The following is a 24,934-nucleotide window of genomic DNA, read 5'->3' on the forward strand; positions in this document are numbered from 1 at the left end:
TTCTTGTCAATATTGCAACAAACAAACTGAGGTGTGTATTACATTACACTCACTTCGCATGAATCTTGACCCCAAAAGTCTCTGTAGACAGAGTCAGGTCGGTGGATTTGAAGGATCCAAGTTAAAATAGGTTTAGAGTACAATATTGGAGGCATGCGCTTTCGGCGACAAGTTGAAAGCAAAGGAAAGACTTTCCTCAAGAGTGTCGGAGGAGTATTTGAAGGTTTTACAATAGATAAAAAACCAGAAAAGGCCAAAAGTGCATGACAAAGAGATGTACGTTTTCTCTGCCTCATGGACCATTTTGTATTGAGTAGAAAGTAGGTATTGATCAACATCAAGATTACTTACAAATTATTCAAATTCAGTGTTGACTAATTTGCATGAGCTAGAGAAGCTATCGAAAGACGATTCTACAACAAGTTTCTTACTTAATGTTTAAACAAATAGAAAAACCAATCACAAGATTTGCTTGTCCAACGTAAGGAAGACCGCTCTAATAATGTCAGTCTATGGTCCTTTAAAAGATAAAACTCATCCAAAGACCATGGCATATGTTGCCACGGGCCAGCGTTCTTACAATCTTTTGTGTCATCCAACAAATTAAAGTAGGACTTGTGAATTAAATGCGCCAAAAAACTAGCTATCATAGGGAAATGATGGTTCAATTTCTATTGAGTACCACTCTTTCAACAAGCCAAAACTATAAGCATACAAACTTGAAGCTAGAGCAGTACATTTAAGGGCTTCTACCGGCTGATCTCTTTAATATCTAGGAAAAACTTTCGCCTTCAGTAAAAGTTTTGCCAAGGATGTGTTCCACTCTTCTTTTTTTTCCCCTGCTATGTTCTCTCAAATGACAAGCCAAAGTGTTGCCATTTTACTTTTACTAATTTTTACTGCTAAAACTTTTTTCATTCAAACGGAAAAACCTTTTGTTTAAATTATAATTCACACGACACTTTCTTTTGTTCTGAGGTGAGTAAGAGCTTGACAATTCATTGTACTAAAGAAAGGTTTGTAGGTTTCTCTGGGTCTTGAACTGCATCAAAATTTGAGTAGGGCATAGTGTTGTGATTTCACTGTTTGCAATCCAAAAAAGTAGCATTTATGTACGAGAATCTAACTAAAAACTTCTACCCGACCAGCTTTGCTACTCTTTTGGGACAACACTTTCTTTGCTGCCTTCATTTTTTTTTTAATGACCATGCATTAAAAAAGCTTTAGTAGCTGCTCGTTTGCCTAAAAAACGAAACAGTGCAAAAAATTTTATAAGGAAACCTGGCATGGACCGATACGAGACGATGTGTTTCGGCAGCCTATATTGGTACCTTTAAGAGTTTCAAACAATTTTCATTAATATTATTTTATTTTCATATTAGAACAATAGGGATGGGGCATCCACCGATATGAGTTGATTTGGTCGATACAGGAGCAAAACACTGTTTATAGAGATTATTGTATTTTGGACAGGAAGCGGTTCGGCGTATTATATTATATGATGTTTCTCTCTCATATAATGCAAACGGCGGTTCTGACGTCGCTGTCTCTTCGTCGTAGCAGAATCCACGTCGTCACATTCAGACACACGAAGACCTGCTTCCCTGTCCATTGCTTACGTGTGCCTCTCGTGGTGCGCACGCGCCCACCACACGCTCACTCCCAAGGCCCACCGGCCGCAGCGGACCACCTCCCCACTCCCTTCCCTTTTAAATGCCCAGGGAGGGAAGCGATGGCTCCCTGCGATCAGAACAGAGAAATCCCGAATGGCCGGAACGGAGCCGCTGGAGGGCCAGCAGTCGAACGGCAGTTCGGCGGGGAAGGAGCCGGAGTCGTCCGACCGATGCCCCGTGGAGGAGGTGGCGCTGGTGGTGCCGGAGACGGACGACCCGAAGCTCCCCGTCATGACCTTCCGCGCTTGGTTCCTAGGCACCGCCGCCTGCCTCTTCCTCATCTTCATGAACACGTTCTTCACCTACAGGACGCAGCCGCTGACGATATCGGCGATCCTGGCGCAGATCGTGGTGCTGCCGCTGGGGAGGTTCATGGCGGCGACGCTGCCGGAGCGGCGGTTCTCGGTGATGGGCTACGGGTTCTCCCTCAACCCGGGGCCGTTCAACATAAAGGAGCACGTGATCATCACAATTTTCGCCAACTGCGGGGTCTCCTACGGTGGGGGCGACGCCTACTCCATCGGTGCCATCACCGTTATGAAGGCCTACTACAAGCAGACCCTCAACTTCTTCTGCGGCCTCCTCATCGTGCTCACCACACAGGTACGTAAACGCCGTCCGGCGCCCTCGATCATAACCTTCCTGCCCTTGCGCTGCAGTGCTTGCTTTCGTTCCGTTGTCAGTTACATTTCCTAAGTTCAATCCACGTACTCTAAATCATGAGCGAACTAGGAATTTTTTATTGCTAGTTTCAAAATTTTAATAAAAGTTGAAATATAATTCTTTCAAATTTATTTATATAAAGCTAAACTAAAATTTTCAAAATTTACATATACTATTTTTATTTTTTTAAAATGTGAGAGGGGGCATGGCCCCGGCCAACTCCTCCCTGCCTTGGATCATGTCTGGATTAGAGTGCACTAGGGAAAAAGAAGGTTCATTTATAAAAAGATCTGTGGTTTATTCTTATGATCATTGTTACCATTCAGTGCACTCTTTAAATAATAATGAGTTCTAAAGCTCTATAAGCTTTGGAAGTACATGTTGAAGGAAATGTTTTTTTTTTTCTTTTTGAAAAGAACCAGTGAAAAACTAAAATTTCAATCCGAAGCACAGGTGAATGGAATCTGCCTAATATATACGGAATCTGTTCACTAAAACAAGTGTGCATTTACCGAACTCTACTAAGGGCTTTCAACTTGTCTAAAAAGCGAAGTCGAATCTGGATCTGTAAATTTTCAATTTCTACCGATAAGAACTGTTTTCAGGTTCAAATTGCCTTTCATTTCGCCGGATCTGGATCTGTTTCCAACTAAATCTACTATTTTTTAATAAAGCTTTAATAATTTGGTCATGGTGTGCTACTCCGACACCCAACTGACCGGCAAGACTGGAAGTGTACATCGGAGTGACAGCTGATGGTACACCTAACTTGGAAAATATATAGTCACAATTATTGGAAATTAACTTCATCACTGAGCATGATTTAGCTATTTTTTAAATAAGATATTTTTTCAATATTGGAATTAAGGACGCCTTTTGAACATTATTACTTTGTGCCTAAGAAAGGATAGAATTGCAGGTTTTGGGCTACGGGTGGGCGGGACTGCTAAGGAAATACTTGGTTGAACCGGCAGAAATGTGGTGGCCCTCAAATTTGGCTCAAGTCTCCCTCTTCAGGTAATTACATTTAAAATAATGTCCTTTTATCATCTCCTCTGCGGTCCCATTGATCACAAAAGTCCTCAATGTGGGCCTTCTCATAATTTGCACCATTATTTTCGAAAGGAGGTTCTTCTATCAAATATTCTGATCAACCAACCCTTTGTTCATTATTTCAAAAATTAATCACCATCACAACTAGCGAGAGCAATATGCGCTACATCATGCTGAACCGACCCTATCTGTAATTATATCAGTCTCCCCATAAGGAAGTACAAATTCAGATGAGATTTTTATTCCAATGTTCTTTAATCTTTTCTCATTTATTTTATTTGTTGATAAAACGAGGAATATTGGTGCTAATTCATTGTAATCTACTATAGCAAAATACTCTTAACCACTTTATAAAATTATTCTCCATTGATACTGATGATGACAAAGTTCGTCACGCACCTGAACTACTTGCCCGTCTCGTAGCCCACAGGTCTCATTAAAGCCATTGTGTGTTACCTCTTTGTGATTAGTATCAACAACCCATCCACAAATTATGCATTCTACTTTCTAGAGCAACACATATATATATATATATATATATATATATATATATATAAGCATTTTAAATTTTCTGATATTTAAATGAATATTCTTGACGACTGTAATGGGCAGCTGATAAACCACCCATCTGAAACTGTAACCCCAACTTTTAATTTGTTTTTCATAATCTGACCATGCAAGCAGATCCAAAATATATAAAATATAAGCATTTTACAACATATAATAAAGTGATGTTTGACTGCAATGTTGTCAGATGAGAAAGAGGAAGCTATTAAATATTGTAAAATCATTAAATACATCAGATCTTATATATATATATATATATATATAAGGACAAAAACCAGACCCTTAATTTTGATTTAAAAGTGTTTTTTTTTTAATTCTAGCCTAACCAATATGATCTTAAAATAAGTTGATGCAAAATATATATCAAGTTGATCATTTTTTGGGATTTAATAGTGTTTTCATAATCAACAAAAATGAATCGCTCACATAACATCAACATTTTGATAATAGACAAATCAACATTTTTCATAAAAACAACTTGATTCAAAGCAACGTTTTTTTGTATCAAAATAGTTTTTAATGGATCATGGGCAGGTCATGTAAGAGAATCATGAAAAGCTACAGTCCCATAATTATAGACGAACCTATCTTATTTCCAGGGGTCTACTTTGGGATTATACTTATGAGAAGTTCCTTTTGCATATTGTATTCGAGACATCAGGCCCGCTAGATCGAATCCTGTGTTCTGGAGCATCATTGATTGGACTGGCCACCCTTTACGTCCTTGTCGTCATCTCTCCCCTTCCCCGCGCTTCTTTGTCTTCTTTTTCTTGCTTTTTTCCCTTGCTTACGAATATTGGAACGTCTCCGCTCAAGATTTGCTTTCACGTGAGAGTCGGGGCGAAACTGGCCAGCATTGACTCTGGCGCCACTCATGTGCGGCTTCTGCTCAGCCGTCGAGGGTCACATCCCTGTAGCGGCCATGTCACTAAACCCTTCTCCATTATTGGCCGTGAAAGGAAAAGGGTCCACTTGTTTTTTTGAATTTTAGCTTTTCTTTTTGCTTCTTCAGAAATAAATATTGACAACGTTTAGTTATAAAAAAAAATATTCCCCAGTTTGACATTGTTGCAAAGGCCCAAGAACATGACATAATAAAATGCACCATTTTTTCATCAAAGAGTTGTTCACAATTGCATAATTTATTTTCTTGTGCTTGAGCTACAACCCCTTTTACTTCATTACTTCTAAGAATTTCTGCTTTTTTATAAAGAAGGACTATGATAAGGCTCGTCGAGAACTCTTCTTATAAACTTAAGAAAATGATTTCGGAGACTATACGCAAATAAGGTTTAGGTCGCATAGTTTTAGTGCTTCAGTTAGTTGTATTAATGAAAGTCCATCTTCTTCATGAACTATTTGCTCAAAAAGATGTGTTGACAATATTGCTTTAAATTCTTGTAATTAACATTAATGAATTTTTTATCCCTTTCCAGTATCCCCATGGCAAGACGCGTTGGTTGAAAATGACAAAGAAAAAAAGATTTGAAGACATTTATTCGGTTTATCAGTTTTTTGCATGCTGTAAAAAAAATATGAGCAACTAACGACCCTTCTAGCAACAGTATTATATTGTAGCTGTCTTATAAATTTACTTTAAAAAATGGGATAGATTCATGAATGTTGCAATTCAATATTTCATGAATCCATCTTATTTTTTGAGATCGATTCATGAAAAATTCATGAAAAGTAACAATATGTTATTTTGGCCAAAAAACTCCTAAAGTTCCTTTAACAAGAAAAGCCAGAAAGGCATATCATTTTCAGTGGAAGATTGTCCCACAAATTAATGGCGTTTATATTTCCTTCACATTTTTTTCATTGTCAATTTTTTAGCCAAATTTGAATTCGGCATACAAACGAAACCAAAACCAGATCTTCAGCAAACTGGCCCATTGGTTTGCCAGAAACCTGGTTTATGTGCAAAACATAGTTTCAAATAAGGAAGTTTTACCCAGCTGTCATCCAAACGGAGAATGTTATTAAAGTGCAGATCATAGGCTCACTCCTCCGTATATTCAGCATTTTTCGTTGAACAAGTATATATTCCAACTTAGATGGTTCTTAGGAAAAGAAGGCATGCACATGCTCAAAGAAAAGGCTGGTGTTTCTTGAAATTCTGCCATGCATTTATTTTGATGCTGATGCTTGCGCTTGCTTTCTCAATTTCGTCCATTCCCCAAGTTCTGTAATTAATTACCAAGAGATTAAATTCGTCTCTCTGTCCCAAAATTTGCACTGTTGTTTATAGTCACACTTTCTCATCTTGCATCAAGGAGCCAGAAAATTCTGTTTTAGAGGCAACACATTCACAGTTTGTATTCAAAGGAACACTCATACGTATACCAGAATAAATATTTGAAGACGTTAATATGAAAATAAACAAACATTGAGAAGCTGGTGTGAACAACTCACATGTGACTTGACAGTCTTGGAATACCACCAACTATTCTAATGCATTAATTTTTAAACGTCCCATTCCCCGTTTTGATTATACACAGCGGTTCTCTCATCCGTTCCGCTTTCTTGCTAGTCACTACATTCAAGACAGGCCTTGTACTAAGCCAAGCTTTAGTGAAGAGGTCATATGATTAAGGAGCCTGTAAATTTGGTTTTGTAGTTAAACAAACTGTAATCCCAAATTATCTTGAGTCGAAAAGCTTTTTTATGAAACCCCAACAAAGAGTAGATGCTAATTCTATGAAAACAATGAATCGTTTGGCCTTTTCCGCCGGCTTCATGCACATGAAACCAAAGCTTCATGATGATGGCGATAAGCTGCAGCGTATTGCGCCTTCCACCACTGGTGGTCCGCAGTCAATATGCCCACGGCCACCACGATGGGCATTCTGTCTCTCTATCTTGAAGAGTCAGAAGGGATGGATTGGTTGGTGGTATATCTATCCTCTCCCTTTTGATGCATGCTTTAATATTGTGCCTTGTTCTTTGGCTTTTTAGATTTTGTGTGAATGGTTCCTAATAGCGCTCAAAAAGAGAGCGGATATGGTCACCTAAGAGTTGACTAAAGTGATATCAAAGTTCAGTGTGGAGGAGAATTCTACTCTTGAAGTTGAAGTTGGTTATATGCACAGACCTATCCTATCTACCTGTTTGGGTAAGCACATGTCATGCACCAACAGCAGTGCACGGTGGACCCAGTGAACTTAACCACATCTCTTCGTCAACTCCCTCATCCCAGATGTGGCACCACCTTCCATGTTGCGCCCTCCACACCACACCTTAGTAGGATCATCACAAACCAAATTGTCATGTGTCATGCAGGGGGTTTGACACATTGAACTCCCCCTTCGCTCACTGGACTGTCCGATCATTCATGATAAACAATTGAAAGAAAAATAACAAAAAAAAAATGTGATCTAATGCTAGATGACCAAAATAGCCATCATCTTTTTTTACTTGTCTTTTTTTTTTAACCATCCATCGTAATTAGATTGAATGACTATCATTCAATTTTTGCATATAGGCACAGGCGCACGCACACTATGTACGTGAATATATATATATAATGCCATTAAAACTCACGTATTCATATATATTAATGTCTATCTCTTGATGGGGGGGCTTGACCTGCCATTCCTAATCACCCGGGATGTTTTATTACATTAGATAGAAGTTGGACAAAGACCAAAACATGTGGTCCCATTTTTCAAGCATACCCGGTTAACCATAAATCCATAATGGTAATGACCCATTGAACAAAACGGGGCGCTTGCACTTGCAGGGCACTCCATGAGAAGGAACCACGGTCAAGGGGGCTCACTCGGATGCAGTTTTTTCTAGTGTTCATGGTGGCAAGCTTTGCGTACTATGCGCTGCCCGGTTACCTCCTTCCCATACTCACATTCTTCTCGTGGGTCTGCTGGGCTTGGCCTAACAACCTCACTGCACAGCAAGTGGGTTCAGGCTACCATGGACTCGGAGTGGGTGCATTCACACTTGACTGGGCTGGCATCTCAGCATACCACGGCAGCCCACTGGTTACTCCATGGTTCTCCATCCTAAACATTGCTGCCGGCTTCGTCATGTTCATCTACATCATCATACCCCTCTGCTACTGGAAGTTCAATACGTACGAGGCGCGCCGATTCCCTATCTTTTCGAGCCAACTGTTCACCGAAGATGGACACAAGTACAACACAGACAAGATCTTGACTCCAAATTATGAACTCAACGTCACCGCATATAACAGCTACGGTAAACTGTACCTGAGCCCACTATTCGCACTCTCAATTGGTTCTGGGTTCGCTAGGATCACTGCAACCATGACTCATGTGCTTCTCTTTCATGGAAGGTATAATACACTTAATCTTCTTATACTTTCTTTCTGTCGCATGGAGTTTGGAAATTGGATATCTCTTAACTGACGTGGGAAGATTCATTTAATTTAATTTGAATTAGCCAAGAGTTAGAGATCCAAATTAACCCAGATATGGACCATATAACCATTAGAGGGCATTTGGATTTGAGTCACAAGCAATTGATGGATTTCCCTCTGTGTTTCTCCGAGTACCCAGTGACATATGGAGGCAGAGCAAAACAGCAATATACAAAGCAAAAATGGATATCCATGCTAGGCTGATGAAGAACTACAAGGAGGTGCCCCAATGGTGGTTCCTTGTGCTGCTCATAGGCAGCATCGTTCTCTCCCTCATGATGTCATTCATATGGAAAGATGAGGTGCAGCTCCCATGGTGGGCTATGCTCTTTGCCTTTGCTTTGGCCTTCATAGTCACTCTACCCATTGGTGTCATCCAAGCAACCACCAACCAGGTATGCCCATTCCACCATTAATCAGAAAGGTCAGCATGCTGGTGAGCGCCTCCATAATACACACACACACACTCACTCACGAGAATGCATGGAGGCACGCGTGGGGTATGGGAATCATTTTTCTTTTTTGTTTTTGCTAATGTGCAACCTTTTGGTGTTTGAATGTACAGCAACCTGGATATGACGTCATAGCACAGTTTATGATAGGATACATACTTCCGGGCAAGCCAATTGCCAATCTGCTCTTCAAAATCTATGGGAGGATCAGCACAGTTCATGCTCTCTCCTTCCTGTCAGATCTCAAACTGGGCCATTACATGAAAATCCCACCTAGATGCATGTACACTGCTCAGGTATGTAGATGCATGTTACTCACCACTTGAAATGTACAGTTTATCCTTCTCCCTCATTGTTAACCTCCCTTATATGAAGTCTGACCTTCCTTTCTGGATACTGCTTTTTAGAGTCTGGGATTCTTTGGGATTCTCCACCACCAAGGTAGAGTTTCCTCTTGGCCAAATTTAAGTAAAATCTGAATATCATTCCATCTTTTTGAATAAAAGGGCCTCCCACTATTCAATAATATCAGATTTTAGTGAACACTGTTTATACATTTCATTATAATTGACTTAAATTTTGATCCTATTAAATTAACCATGGCGTCTCCGTTCATGTGGTTAAATTATTCATACTAGAACAAGTCAAACTATTGGATTCAACCAGTGGTGGAGCCACATATTAGCAGCTGTGGGCAGTTGCCCACACCCGCCCCAATAAAATTGTTTGTTTTCAAATTCATGAATTCAATTTTTTGCTTATTTATAAATAGTGGTGCCCCTAAAGATATGGGCATGTACTGGATTAGTGCCCCCTAACTCAAAATTTCTGGTTTCGCCACTGGATTCAAAGTGCATCTTGTGGACATGCTTTGTTGGATCCTAACGACTTGTAGAAGCAGGAACCATCCAGCACTGTCTTTTGTATCCGAACTGCTTTGTTCCTTTCTCATCACCTGCAATTCGTTTCTTCCTGATGTTTTATATGGTTTTGCGGTGATTGAGCTGTTGATGATGTTGTTGGTTTTGCAGCTTGCTGGTACACTAATTGCAGGCATTGTGAATTTAGCAGTGGCATGGTGGATGCTAGAGAGTGTGGACAACATTTGTGATGTGCAAGCACTCCATCCCGACAGTCCATGGACATGCCCCAAGTACAGAGTCACCTTTGATGCCTCTGTTATTTGGGGACTAGTCGGACCTAGACGGCTTTTCGGCCCAGGTGCCATGTATACCAACTTGGTCTGGCTGTTCCTGGTTGGTGCGCTATTGCCTGTGCCGATATGGGTGCTAAGCAAACTATTTCCAGAGAAGAAATGGATTCCCTTAATAAATGTCCCGGTTATAAGCTATGGATTCGCCGGCATGCCGCCGGCAACGCCGACCAACATCGCAAGTTGGTTGATCACCGGAACCATCTTCAATTTCTTTGTTTTCAGGTATCGGAAAAGGTGGTGGCAGCGCTACAACTATGTGTTGTCAGCTGCGCTCGATGCAGGGACTGCGTTCATGGGCGTGCTGCTCTACTTTGCTCTGCAGATGGGCCACAGGGACATCAAGTGGTGGGGGACGCAATTGGACCACTGTCCCTTGGCGTCGTGTCCCACTGCACCAGGAATTGTTGTGCCGGGGTGCCCCGTCTTCTAGCTTGTATTTCTTCTTTCTTTGTTCTAGTAAGATATGAAAAAGGCACCCTTCTTGTGCTACTACTGCAATGTAACTAGGAATTTAAAATCGAATAGATGTTTACTCTAATAAACCGTCTCTCTCTCTCTCTCTCTCTCTCTCTCTCTCTCTCTCTCTCTCTCTCTCCATATATATATATATATATGCACCTGTGCAAGAGAAGGTTTGAAATACAGGACCTGCTTTGGACAATTGGACTAGGGCCAATAGACTAGCTAGTTTTCAGATTTTTTGGACTCCCTTGTTTTGGGTTTGTCCAAGTTGAAAGTAGCACTGCGGACTCGTATAGAATGCCCTGATCGAATCAGCAACAACAGAACTAGGATTCAATGATAGGACTGGGATTCTAAATAAAAGTTCAAAAATTTGTAGGTTTTCTTAAAACGTTCGGAAGGTCAAATTTTTAGACGATGGTAGAAATTCTTCATGCATGTTGATGGATTATGCTTGTGAGTTGGAAATTCTCATATAAGCAACTTGTTAAGTTGCCATGGATGAATTGAAAATGCACCAAAAGATGATATAGGTGTCGTTTGGATGATACCCTAGAAAAATGACGATTGGAAAAAAATTATGTTTTGTGAAAAACACAATTTGTGAAAACCTAGTTTTAAATACACATTTTGAACCTGACTTATGTGTTTGGGAGACAAGACCAAAACCTTTTTTTCTAGGGAAAACCTGCCTGCAGGGAGGGTGGGGGAGGTCATCACAAGTGCCTTTCCTAAAATGATGTTCTGTCAAAATTAGGTTTTTCATAAACCCAGTTTTCATTGTTATTCAAACACCGGTTAGCACCCGCATAGGTCTCAATGCATTTCAAGGTGTGGCTTCACTATATTTCTCTGTTTTTCGTTCTCTTGCGTTGTCCATAGTACCTTGAAGAAGCGAGTGAAAACAAGGAAAGAGGAGAAACCACAGGTCTCAAAGTGTAGTTAGGGAGGGAGAGAGAGAAAGAGAGGAAATTAGTGTGAACATCTTTTTTCACATCTCTTTTTCATCCTCTTTGTGTTTTAAATGGAAGGAGACACAGGGAAATCGTTTGCAAGCAAATCTTGGCTTCAATAGGCAAAATCTCAGAAGAGAATTTGAGCCTTCATTTTTATAATTGTCATGCTTTTCTTTGTGTTACGTAGAAGATATTGCTCGAAGAGATATACTGTGTTGATCAAGCACATACATGTAGAATTGGTGGAAATATGTGATTTCTTTAAAACAAGAAAGTGAGAGAGAAAAAGAATGAGAGAGAGGTAAGAGCAAAAAAACAAAAGCTTTCATTAAATGAAACTAAAAGCATTCAAAAAGTAATAAATGCACCGGTACAATTTAAATAAGGCAAACCAAAAGAAAATAAAAAACCACCAGTCAAGAAGCAATAAAACCACATCCAGCAACAAGGCCTTCACAATAGCAAGAATTTGCACTAGAAAATTTGCAATATATGGTAGAGATGAAAACCACCCACAACAAAAGAAGACATCATTGTGAGTGATCTAAATCTGCCACCAAAAAATACATAACCATGTACACAAAACAAATCACCATCACTTACACATCCACAGGGCCGGTGGTCTGCAAAGAAGATCATAAAAGTTGTTGGTCAGGATGATACCAAGAAGCATGAAAAAGTTGTTGGTCGTTTCCACAATCCCAAATAAATGATAATAGCTTTCTACAACCTGTTCACAAGAGACATAAGGACCAGCAAGGGGTAAACCCCATGCTTTCAAGTTGACATGAGTCTGCACTTTATCATGTAAGATGAAGCAGGCATCAAGACAAGCCTAAGGTGGGCCAGATTTAGAAAAGGTGAGTAGGAAGTGGGAGGGGGGAGGGGGCAAGATGATCATAAAAGAGGAAAGTATAAGGAAGAAAACACTTGTTGGGGAAATATGGCAACACTCGCAACCAAGAACTGAATAGATGTGATTTGGGAACTTAGGAAAATTAATGTGGAAGGTCGGAGGAGGACACAAATATGAGATACTTTTGGCATAACAGTAAACAAGAAGCAGAGTAATCATGGGTGGAATATATTATTGTTTAAAAACCAACACTTAGATCTCAAATCAGGCACTCGTCCTTGGCTTTTGGTAAATAGAACAATGATCTCGATACCTAATGTTGCTTGGAGGTCAATGATAGCGGGTCATCCCAAACAAATTTTTGCAAGCAAGGGTTAATGTATTTCTCCACTTTGATAGACATCTCAGTTCACATGTTACACAAGAATAGTATATAGGGCTTGCTTAATAAGAGTTAGGTGCCTGACCATAGAGAGGCGTTTGTGTTGCCATGAAAGAAGTCAGATTGTAAGCATGTTCTTTGAAACATCCCAACCGGATGAGGTGATGACACCCAACTTGAGAGGAAGTTCCAAAAACCCTAGCAGGTTAGCAAGAGGGTAGTTGAATATGGCAGATGCCGCCCTACGTAACTCATTATTGTCAATACAAAGAATAACTGATCCCTTCATGTCATTAGTTTGGAGATCAGAGAGTAAGGACAAAAATAAATTGTGCCTCATTTGTTGAAGAGATACTTTCCAAAGATCATAATATCAGCAACATATTGAACAATGTGATGGTAAAACTAACCAAAAGGAGTGACAAGAAAATGAGAAGTGACTGGACCCTTGAACAGAACTACAAGGCCTTCAGTAGTGAGATTAAATAGAAGTGGAGAAAGTGGACATCCTTGGCAAACTGCACAATGCATGTGAAAAGGTTGGCCACATTTGCCATTAATGTGCACCATGACCTAAGCCCTGAAAATCAACTCATGCATCCAGTGCAACGACCGCTCCCCAAAGCCCATGTGGATGAAGACCTCAAATAAGAATGACTAGGATAAAGCATCCATGGCCTTGTGTAAGTCAAAGGCCTTGTGTTAATCAAGCATGAAGATAAAAGACGACAGATGACTGGTTGACATAGAATAAAAAAATTTGAAACCAATGATAGAACCATCTAGCAACAATATCTTAGGAGTAAAAGCATGCTATGAATCAGCAACTAGTTGTCTCCCGAAACCGCCCCTACCATACTCTTGTTACTGCAGATCAAATTGACACTTTAAATGTTGTTGCTATCTTGTGTAGGGATTGATCTCTTGCTGTAAATCAGCCCTATGTGAAGCCATATTTTGATCAATTCTTGGTCTTTATCTTTTCAGCTGTTAGCAAGCATGATATCTTTACAAGCAATCCAAACCATTTTCTTAACCTAATATGGATGCAACTTCCAATTTTCCATGCACCACCAAGTTTTCAAGTTTATTATACACAACTTCCAAATGACTACATTGAATCACGACATCTGGCATCACCTAAGCCAAGTAGCTTTGAGTTTGATTACACCAGAATTTCAATTCTTGAATTGCATCTTGACAAGGCATATGACCTCGACCATGTTTCCCCTCCATCCATGGCTGGATTGTTTCAGCTTGCTCCTTGCAAAGGTAACATCCATTGGAGAAGGCAAAACACAGTTTGTTATAATGTCTCGGGAGGAAAGCATACTTTCACAAGCAATATAAAGCACCCAGCAAGCTCTTGCTAGATCTTTTGAGTACTCTATGACCTTGAAAATCCTCTTGTTCCCGTTGGCTTTCAAGTTTTTCCTCGTTTCCTTACTGCTCAACTCTTTTCCATCTAATGTTCACACCAATTGGTCCACACTCATTTCCACCATGCTTTGGATGTGAGCAATGACATCTCTGGAGCCTTTAGGTTGCATTCATATCCTGCCATCACCTCAACAACAGCTATTCCACTAGTCCTACTGATCCTCACGTACTCTCGCCCTTCACTGCATTTTTGAAAATATTCATTTCCCATTTAACAAACCAAAACTTCACACTTTTTCCATGTCCAATCCTCCATTGGATCTATCTCTCGATATTTTCTCCTTTATACCAGACTTTGCCATGACCATGAACATTTCCCTTGATCCTTAATGTTCATCATGTTTCTTTGATTCCCAAAATATTTGTCATTCAACCAACCATATGATAGACAGCAAGTTCAACAAGATAGAAGAGACATGTCAACCTCTTCTAACTTTTTGGGGCCTGATCCCCCTTATAATGTTGGTTTGTGGATGTTCTTCCATGCTATTAAATGTGGTCTTCTTTCACCAGAAGGATCTACCAATAAGAAATTTGCCATGTGCTCAGGCCTTTTCATTATTTGGCTCGATAAGTTGTAAGCTTGTATCCAATGCTAAGTCAACAAGGCAATGTTATACTTGATTAAACATAATCTCCCACAAAAGTTAGGAGATTAGCTTTCTAATTGGCTGATTTTTCTCCATTAATTTTAGGAATGTTGCTTTGATCCTCCTTAAGCCACACTTCCACCAGAGGGACCCTGAATGATTGTTTGGGAAGTCACCTTTGCTCCATCCCAGCAAGTTAGCTAGCAGCAGCTCAGCTCTGGAATAATCAATTCTGATAGGGTAAAAGACTCATTTTTCCCTTTTGATTTTGAGGGCTTTTCTTCTATCTACATCTAGTAGGAACATTTTAATGCCTTCATTTGATTTCTGTGAAGCCTTACTAAAATTCAATACTTCATCTGCAAAACAAAGTAATGTTAACTCAGGGAGAGATGCCTCCAGATGGTGAATATACTTTTCTATGATACATTTGATACTTCAATGTTCTTGAGATGACTGCCATAGTAATAATAAATAGGCAGAGGGACAACGGTTCCCTTTGCCATAGTCCCTTACTACTTTCAAATCCCCTTCATTCCCTACCATTAACTAAAATGACAAAAAGTTGCAGACCTAACATTGTTAGTTCATCACCAAATTTGATTCGAAAGGTAAAACCCCAGCCAAAGCACGTTGTTGAAAGAAACTTCTAACATAATTTATCATAAGCTTTACAAGTCTATTTTTGGGAAAACTATTTCATTCTTTTTAGAGTAGAAATCTTGTATTACTTCATTTGGGCAAACTATTTTGTTCTTAACAAAAACACCTTGGTTATTTCCAATAATATGCGGCCCATTTTTTTTGCATCGTAGCAACCATTACTTTTAAGATGATTTTGTAAAGCGAATGTAATCATGGAGAAATCTTCAATTTGAATTGCAACATTCTGCTTAAGGATGCGCATTAGATTCATGTGATTAATATTTTCAACCATTTTTCATATTCTAAAATAATCAGCAATGACTTTAGAAATGTCCTGTTTACATGAAAAAATTTTCGATCTTTGCATATAGACTGTATAAATTAGATCTGTTACCAGTACTAGCCTCCATTTTTTATGTGCAGGAATTTGAGAGACAGGACCCTACCTATCAATATAAGGTTCGATGGCCCCTAGCACCTTTACCAATGGTAATCAAATCAAGGACTAGACTTTATGTTTTAATATATGTGAATTAAAGGTCATTCAAAACCTAAAAAAGTAAACATGCACTGAATTTGAAATAATTGTAAATTTTAAATTCTAATTGGACCATAGAAATAATACTTGTGAACCTAAAAACTCAAAATGATTCATGTCTGGATCATAATTGATCCATGCAAATGAAGCCAAGTCTAATCTATGTGCATGTAACTAGATTATGCATACCCAAGGTATGGTCGCTAAAGTTTTATGAAATATGGGACATGATCCTAAAGAGATTGAAAATCAAATCCAAACTCATCTCATAATCAGCTTCATCTAAAATCTAGATTTCTTGATCCAAAACTTGTAATAGAGATCTAGGCTAGCTCTAAGGTTTATATGAGGGCCAACTAGGTTTTAGATTCATTTTTATGGTTCAGACTTGTAAAATGATATCTAAGATCCAAATGACAAGATTCAAGTTGCAATCCTTGAGGTTTGATCCAAATAATTTAAATTGAGATTCAAAGGTTAGAGTTAAGATCCAATGCTTGTATAGTATGATCCATATTCAATTTTAATATTGTTATGAAATATGAAAATCTAAATCTAATATCCAATACCATCCATATCTTAGATCCAAATCACCTTGAGATTTAATACTTAATGACCAATAATTCTTGTTTGAGGTTCAATTAATTTGGATATAAGTTTAACTAGGTTTTATGTAATTAGGATTTCATAGTGGGGGCCAATCTAACTAGGGTTGATCAAATCATGGTTCCTGGTAGTGCACTCAATGCTAGGTCTTAATTTAGAATCAAGAGATCTTATAGGGATGGGCTAAGGAGAGCTAGATCTAGAATTTATGACTTACTTGTAGTAGGCTAGAGGCCTGGTCTAGGTTAGACCCTAGAATACTTGGACATGGCTTAACTTTAGGTTTAGATCTTGACCATGCATGAACTTAGGGCTCTTAAAAAACACAGTTTGTAGTATATGATTAGATTTGCAAATGTGCATTTGAAAATCTATATTTTTGAAAGTGAGTTCATGTAGAGACTAGACTGAGCTGGATGTTTTCATGCTAGGACTACTATCACCTGGCATGGTACTAGCCCGTCAGACTTAACTTTTACATGAATCATATATCTAGATGCATATTTGAAATTTAATTTAAATGCATCATCCTACACATGTTACTATTATGCAAAAAGGGAAATTATTTGTTTGCACATGCATTAAAGCAAGAATATCAACCAAAATCTAAATGCTAAGATGAAAGACAAAAATGAAGGAAGGAGAGGAATATATACATGATGCCGTATCCGTAGATATGGACTGAAATATTAAAATTCTAATTCTAGGAATGCTGAAAATTCAAAACCCAAAGCATGTTTAAAGGAAACTACCTAAGAACTAAAGTAGAAATAACTTAAAATGGCATGCTAAAGCAAAAAAAAGAAAAAATCTAAGACATGCTACTGCACTGAAAATAAGGAAAAAAAAAAGAGAAAGGAAAAAAAATTCTTGAACTACTAAGGACCTTACTAAGCCTGTTCCTATGGCCCTTCCTTGAGTTTTGTTTAGTTCTTGGTTGAGTGCTACTAAAACTTGAATCTAAGACCTCACTTAGAATATAAAGTTTTCATTTTGCTATTTTTTAAACTTGGGTACTTGCTTGGGTTTTCCCTAAACTTTTTTGAACTCACAAGCAAACTGCAAAAGGTGTCTATAAAGAGGAGAATTTTTATAGATTGAGGAGAGAGTAGAACACTTCTAAAACTTTCAACACAAGACTAAACTTTTCACATTGAAATTCATATTCCTCTCATGTTGCACGAAAAACCAAATGCCAAAACTTGTATTTTTGTTGTATTTTACTCATTTTGGAACCAAATTTTCATGAAAATAGATTCTATCTTAAACACACTGATCTTTGCAAAGTTCTAAACGATTCATGAGAAATTTTTCATATTGACGTGTTGCATGAAATGAGAATTTGATGCATATATAATAAAAATAAAGCACACATGATATTATATTACATGTCAAATAGAAAAATATTTGTTTTAGAGCCATACAGACACCGAATTCAATTCCACTTAAAGCATAGGCGGGCCTCTAGAATGTGGGAAACCAACCGTTCTCTAGGACCTCACCAAAGTTCTTGCTCTGCAATCTATCCTTCTGTTAGTCACTGGGTACATCATACAATCATGCCAATAAATTCACTTACCTTTATGTTACATGGAAAACAAATTATCGCATGCATATCATAAGTAATGGTTCTATCTCATACACCATCACACTAACTATCACACTGTCCAAACACTGCATGGAACACAAAATTGTAGAAGCTACAAATATATTGTACCTCGATGAGGCATTGCCTATGGGGCTCATTGGCCTACTTTGGTGTTTTTTGCCATACTTTGCCACTTTGCTTCTCCACAGGAAGGCATGCATCCCATTGCCAGTCCGTGTCCTCTCCTTTCACTAGCGTAGTTATTGTTGTTTCTTTCTCCAGCTTCCACATATGGTCATCTTCATGGTCTGACGGCTAGGCGTCAGCCTCTCCACCCATCTCCCAAACCAACACCTCCTCCTCCTTCTCATCATCTGGTACACTGAGAGAAACTCCCCTGCCTACCACTTCTTTTTCTTCCTTGCATACCTCCTCATCCAGCTAAATTTCTTCTGCCCCCCACTTTGCATGTACTTTGACTACCTCTTTCCCCAAGAAGGCACAATCTGTCTCTTCTTCCCCTCTCCTTTTCGATGATGGATTGGTCAAGGAGAAAAGTATCTCCCAGTTCTGTTCGTTTAAACTCCTATACCTTCGTCTTCTTCCCTCACCGCCTTCCCTTTGTATCCCTCGGCATCCACTTTTCCCTTCCCTTTCTTCTTATCTTCTGCTCATTCTTCATCCACCAATCAATTTTCATCTATGCATTCTATTTTCACTGCCGCCTGCCCACTATTGTCCACAGCATATCACCCCAGTAACTCCTACTGTCATTACATCTCAGATAGACTAACACCCGCATTCCGCAACAATAGTGTGCCCACGTGTTCTACAATGTTGTTTTCTCCAACCAATAAATTTGAAACTCAGCTAGCTCTTTTGCAGCCCAACTAGGCACCATCCTTGCCTAGAGCATAGGTGTGTGGATTGTAGAATCTTGAGCAGCGAATCGGCGTCTGTGAAGTAGGTCCACCAGCAGCAGCGTGTCAAATGCAAGACCTGTGAGCAAGAGAGGAAGAAATAAACAAGAGAGAAATTGGTTGAATAGGGGCTGGGCTTTATAGACCGCCTCTCAGGATTTCCCCAAATCCCAGCTACGGTTATGGCTTGAAGACTTATGGTAAGAATTAAAACGGAAACTTTAATATTTGATTTATTTCCTGTTTTAATTCCATAACTGCAGAATCTCCTTTGCAGTTATAGAGGGAAAGGGATCGGGCTCAAGGCCACTACCCAACATCTCCCACTTGGCCATGAGACCGACAGTTTGCTTCCACTTTATGTGGGTTTTCTGTTTCTAAGTTACGAGGTTTTCCATCATTGGTTTGTCCATCGCAACTTTTCAAATATATCTAAACCCCATATGGGCTACATGCTTGGTAAACAAGTCTTCTGAAATTCCCTTGGTAAGGGGATCTGCTACCAGGTCATTGGTAGGCATGTATTCAACTGAGATTTCATTTTTTTCAATCATTTCATGAACATAATGGTATTTCACCATTATATGTTTACTCTTCGAGCTCACAGCTCCATTTTTCATAAGTGATATTGCTGCCTGATTATCACAATATAGTTGAACTGGTTCATGATCAAGATCTAATTTCAAGTCTTTTAAGAACCGATTTATCCAGACAGTAAATGTGGTAGCAACATTACATGCTACATATTCTGCTTCTTGTGTGTGTTGAGCAACACATCCCTGTTTCTTACAAGACCAGGCTATCGCTCCACCTCCAAAGAGGAATACATAACCAGATGTAGACTTACTATCATCTTTGCATCCTGCAAAATCCGCATCTGAATAGCCAACTAAGGTCAGCTCATCAGCTTGATAGGACAATTTTAGTCCCTTTGTTCCTTTAATATACCGAAAAATCCTTTTGACTGCTTGCCAATGTGGCCACCCAGGATTACTTTGATAACGACTTACCAGACCGATAGGAAAACTTATGTCAGGTCTGGTACACAACATTAGATACATTAGACTACCAACAGCTTGTGCATAAGGAACATGTAATTTCTGTTGTTCTTCTCCAGGACAATCGTTCCTGCTTAAATTTGCTCCTTTAGCTATAGGAGTTCCGATTGGTTTGCAATCTTGCATTCGAAATTTCTTTAAGATATAATCAATATATCGTTCTTGGCTCAAACTCAGAATTCTTGAGTCTCTATCTCGAGTGATCTTTATTCTTAATATGTATGAAGCTTCACCCAAGTCCTTCATTTCGAAGTTTTTGTTCAGCCAAGTCTTCGTTTTGACAATCATGTCGTTATCATTTCCAGTTAGTAATATGTCATCAACATATAATGATAGAATACAGAAAAGGCTCCCACTTTTCCAAACATACACACAGTGATCCAGTTGGTTTGCAACGAACCCAAGTTTTGTAATTGCTTTGTGAAAGCAAAATACCATTGTCTAGGAGACTGTTTCAGTCCATACAACCATTTATTCAACTTGTACACTTTGTCTTTTTTTTCCTTGATGACATATCCTGATGGTTGAGTCATATATATAGTTTCTTTCAACTCACCATTCAGAAAAGCAGTCTTTACATCCATCTGACAAATATCTAAGTCATAGAAAGCCGCAATAGCCAAAATTATTCTGATCGAAGCAAACTTTGCAACCGGCGAATAAGTCTCTGAATAATCAATTCCTTCCTTTTGGGAAAAACCTTTCGCTACCAGTCTGGCTTTGAATTTTTCGACTGATCCGTCAGCTTTATACTTCTTCCTTAGCACCCATTTACATCCAATGGGTTTTCTGTCATTAGGAAGATCTACTAATTCCCAGACTTTATTCTTTTCTATGGATTCAATTTCCTCATCCATAGCGTTCACCCAATCTGATGATTCATGCGAATTTATCGCATCGTCATATGTCAGATTGTCAGACATTTCGTCAATATCTGCTAAACAGCATAGCTCCTCTACAAGATATACATAATAATCACTCAAATATGAAGGTGGAGCCCTAGGTCTTTTACGACCTAACAAAGTCTGATTTGATAAGTTATTTGTATCAGTTGGTTCATTGCCTAACTGTTCCCCAGTCGGTTCATTACCAGACTGTACACCAGGCATTTCATGCTCAGTTGGTTCATTACCAAACTGATCTCCAGTCGGTTCATTACCAGACTGTATTCCAGAAATTTCATGCTCAGTTGGTTCATTACCAAACTGATCTCCAGTCGGTTCATTGCCAGACTGATCCACAGTTGGTTCATTACCAAACTGTACTCCAATCAATTCTTGCTCAGTTGGTTCATTGCCAAACTGATCCACAGTTGGTTCATTACCAAACTATACTCCAGTCGGTTCTTTGCCAGACTGATCATCTGAATAAATCAGATCCTCCAGTAGATCGTTATGATCTTTCACTGGATTACTATCATTGTTATTTAGTTCTTCAAGGAACTCCACATCTCTACTTTCTATGAGACCCATAGTAGAGTGATATAATCTGTAGCCTTTGGATTCTTTTGGATATCCAATAAACACACATCTTACTGATCTGTTATCCAGTTTATCCATTTTTGGATCTAAAACTTTTACATGTACTACAGATCCCCATCTCTTGAGATGTCTTAAGTCTGGTTTCAACCAGTCCATCTCTCATAAGGAGTGGTTGGGACTGCCTTGCAGGGCACTCGATTAATAGTATACATGGCTGTTAACACAGCCTCTCCCCAAAAAACTTTGGGTAATTGTGCACCTGCCAACATGGATCTCACCATGTTCAAGAGGGTTCTGTTACACCTCTCAACGACACCATTTTGCTGCGGTGTCCTAGGCATTGTTTTTTGCCTATTAATTCCAAGGTCTTTGCAGTGTTTGAGGAATTCATTTGATGTATATTCACCTCCTCGATCAGACCTTATAACCTTGATGTCTTTCCCAAGTTGTCTCTCGACTTCAGATTTATATTCCTTGAATTTTTCAAGTGCTTCTGATTTATATCTAATTAGATAAATATATCCAAATCTTGAAAAGTCATCAATAAAAGTTATAAAATATAACTTTCCACCATGTGTTTGGACTCTAAAAGGTCCACAAATGTCGGTGTGGATTATTTCCAATAAATCAGTGGCCCGAATTACTTCAGATGGAAAGAGTTTTCTTGTCATCTTTCCATATAAACACACCTCACATTTCGTGAAATCATTTGCTTTAATGTCAGGTATAATACCCTGTTGTGCTAAAATCTTCATCTTGTTGATGCTTACATGGCCTAATCTTTTGTGCCATAGATTTGTACTCACATTCATCGCACAATCAAAATAGGCAGAACCAGAAGATTTATTCATTTCATTGAGTTTGAACATACCATGTTCTTTAACATATTTTCCGTCAAACATGGTCCTTCCATGTTTTCCCACTGTAACTTTCCCTGGAACAAAACGAACTTCAAAACCTTTTCCAGTCAAAGTAGGGACTGACACTAAATTCCTTTGCATGGAGGGAACATACAAGACTTTAGTAAGAATGACACTAGTACCCCCAACATTCAGTCGATATGTCCCAACTCCCATTACATCACAGTATGAGTTGTTACCCATATAAACTTTTTGCATTCCTGAGCTTAGGTTTTCCATACGAATCATGCCTTCTTTTGTTTTTGCAATGTGACGTGTAGCTCCCGAATCAACCCACCAACCAGTTAGATCTCCATCTGCAAACAAGCACTCTGACACAACACAAATAACTTCTTCATTGTAGTCTTCATGTTCTTTTTCTTTGTTTTTGCTGTTCTGACTCATATTGTCTTTCTTGTTCGAGAATTTTGTCCTGCAGTTCTTCTTGATGTGTCCAGGCTTCCCACATCTGTAGCATTTCACTACAGTTCCTTGAGTTCTTGGAGTTCCTGCAAAATTTCCTTTGAACTTGCCATTGTTTTTCTTTTTAAAGTCTTTAGACCTTATAGGCGCAAGATTTGTTGGTTTTTCTTGAACATTCATAAGTTCTACATCATTTCTCTTGGTCAAACGTTCTTGCTGAATAACTAATTGTATAGGGAGTTTCTCTAGATTCAAAGTGTCAAATTAAAGACTCAACGCTGTGACAGCCATATCCCAAGAAGATGGTAAACTATTCAGAATGGTGCATATTTGCATGTTATCAGATATCACATTTCCCACTACTGCTAGGTCCTTAGCCATGACCAACATTTTGTTAACATGGTCAACAACTTTATCTGATTCCTTCATTTTATACGAGGTATACTGTTCTAGCAACAATTGAACATGCATAGTAGTAGTGGTGTTGAATTTAGATGAAATACTATCTAACATATCTTTTGCTGTTGGACAGTCTTCAAACACTCTGATCAGATCATCTTCCATGAATGTTAACATGATGGTTCTGGCCATCAAGTCATCATTCTCAAAAGCCTCATATTCCTTCTTTTCCTCATCAGTAGGTTTGTCTCCTAAAGTAGGAAAGGGCTTGTTGATCACATAAATCAGTCTTTCTAAAGTTAAGGCCAACATGATCCTACGTTTCCATGCATGAAAATTATTTCCACTGAGTTTTTCAGTCTTAGCTAGTTCAGAGGCTCCCACTCTTGAAGACATTTCTAAATTAGTTTATAATGGCAAGCAAAGTACAATAATCAAGAAGCAATATCATGTCAGGAAATCCCTAATAGTAGCACCCTAAAAAGATTTGAATATAGAGGAATAACAAATATCGCAATATTATTGGATCCAAAAGGCAAATATGATAATATATAATTGAATCAGTGTAAACAGGATATGATATTTTTAACCAATATCCAAACTATATGTCATGATTCAAACTGAATACGAATATAGATCTTAATCTGATCTAAAGCAAGAATCCAACTAATTATATAGATTCAGACCTTACCAATGTATCCACACATAATGATATCACCACTCGAGATAATATGCATTTAAACAGATAAAGATGATCCACATTCAAATCCAATTAGAATATGTTCAACCTACATGGATCCAAACCTCAATGACGTTCATCCATACTATAGATACATAAAAATCTCTATTTTTTGCCAAAATTGCAAAACAATTTACTGTAACCCTCTTTTAGCAATTTATGAGAACTTGGAGGGTACCACCACGCAATTTCATATTAAATTCCTGGTTTTTGCTGAAAATTACTTTCGCAAACCTCTTTTTGAAGAGGTTTTCAGCAAAAACGTTGCGGTATGAACGCTTAAAAGTTATAACAGCTTTTTCGAAAAATTTGATAATAAGGTGGACCCGCTTTGAAATTTTGAGTTTTGATATAAAAACGAAACCTCTCGTTTTTCTTCATTTCTCTAGTCCACTTTCTCTCTCCTCGTGAGAACGCTTCCACCTTCCTCTCGTGCGACCGACGGTGGGGCTTCCACCGTTTTCAGCAACTCAAAACCAGAAGGAGCGATCTCTCCTTCTCCCGTGAGGTCCGTCGTTCGGTCCCACGCCGCTGTGCCACCTGCCGCCTGGTGCCTTCAGCCACCGCCGTTCTCTCTCTGCCCTCGTTTCTCAGAACTATCACCGTGAGGAGGACGACCACCCAAACCGAGTGCGTCTCCCTCTCTAGCCTTCCATGGCGTGCAACAGAGGATGGGAAAGGGATCTCGACAGATCCCTGCTCTCCCATGCTCAAAACGGGAGAGGAAAAGAGGGCTCTGTTCCTGAGTTAGGGTTTGCCACGCCGCCGCCACCTGCTCTTGTGCTTCCAGAAATGCCATCGTGAGAAACCTCGACAGAGAGAAAGAGGGGTTGTCGGTCCCTCCCCTGCCCGGTTGCAACGGCAGTTGCGGCCGCCTCTTCTATTGCTCTTGTTCTCACAAGCAGAGAGGAACGGCCGAAGCAGCGTTCCAT

At 39.1% G+C, this 24,934-nt stretch overlaps 2 protein-coding genes across 2 annotated transcripts; one reads left to right on the plus strand and one right to left on the minus strand.

Moving 5' to 3' along the window:
- The first annotated feature begins 1,748 nt into the window (after positions 1-1,748).
- Positions 1,749-10,562, plus strand: LOC116258919 (oligopeptide transporter 3). The gene is made up of 6 exons (XM_031636396.1): positions 1,749-2,276; positions 3,256-3,353; positions 7,699-8,268; positions 8,492-8,747; positions 8,918-9,100; positions 9,836-10,562. Exons 1-6 carry the CDS (start codon positions 1,767-1,769, stop codon positions 10,448-10,450), a joined length of 2,232 nt encoding a protein of 743 aa, XP_031492256.1. The 5' UTR covers positions 1,749-1,766; the 3' UTR covers positions 10,451-10,562.
- Positions 10,563-23,128: 12,566 nt separating this feature from the next.
- Positions 23,129-23,659, minus strand: LOC116259513 (uncharacterized). Its single transcript, XM_031637376.1, has one exon. It carries the CDS (start codon positions 23,657-23,659, stop codon positions 23,129-23,131), a length of 531 nt encoding a protein of 176 aa, XP_031493236.1.
- Between the last annotated feature and the right edge of the window lie 1,275 nt (positions 23,660-24,934).

The sequence above is a fragment of the Nymphaea colorata genome, chromosome 8 (genome assembly GCF_008831285.2).
Source record: "Nymphaea colorata isolate Beijing-Zhang1983 chromosome 8, ASM883128v2, whole genome shotgun sequence".
NCBI classification, from domain to species: domain Eukaryota; kingdom Viridiplantae; phylum Streptophyta; class Magnoliopsida; order Nymphaeales; family Nymphaeaceae; genus Nymphaea; species Nymphaea colorata.

Coding starts and splice junctions, on each gene's coding strand:
- LOC116258919 (XM_031636396.1), top strand. CDS start 1,767: ATGGCCGGAACGGAGCCGCTGGAGGGCCAGCAGTCGAACGGCAGTTCG. Junction 8,748..8,917: donor TCCAAGCAACCACCAACCAG/GTATGCCCATTC, acceptor TTGAATGTACAG/CAACCTGGATATGACGTCAT. Junction 9,101..9,835: donor GATGCATGTACACTGCTCAG/GTATGTAGATGC, acceptor TTGGTTTTGCAG/CTTGCTGGTACACTAATTGC.
- LOC116259513 (XM_031637376.1), bottom strand. CDS start 23,659: ATGTCTTCAAGAGTGGGAGCCTCTGAACTAGCTAAGACTGAAAAACTC.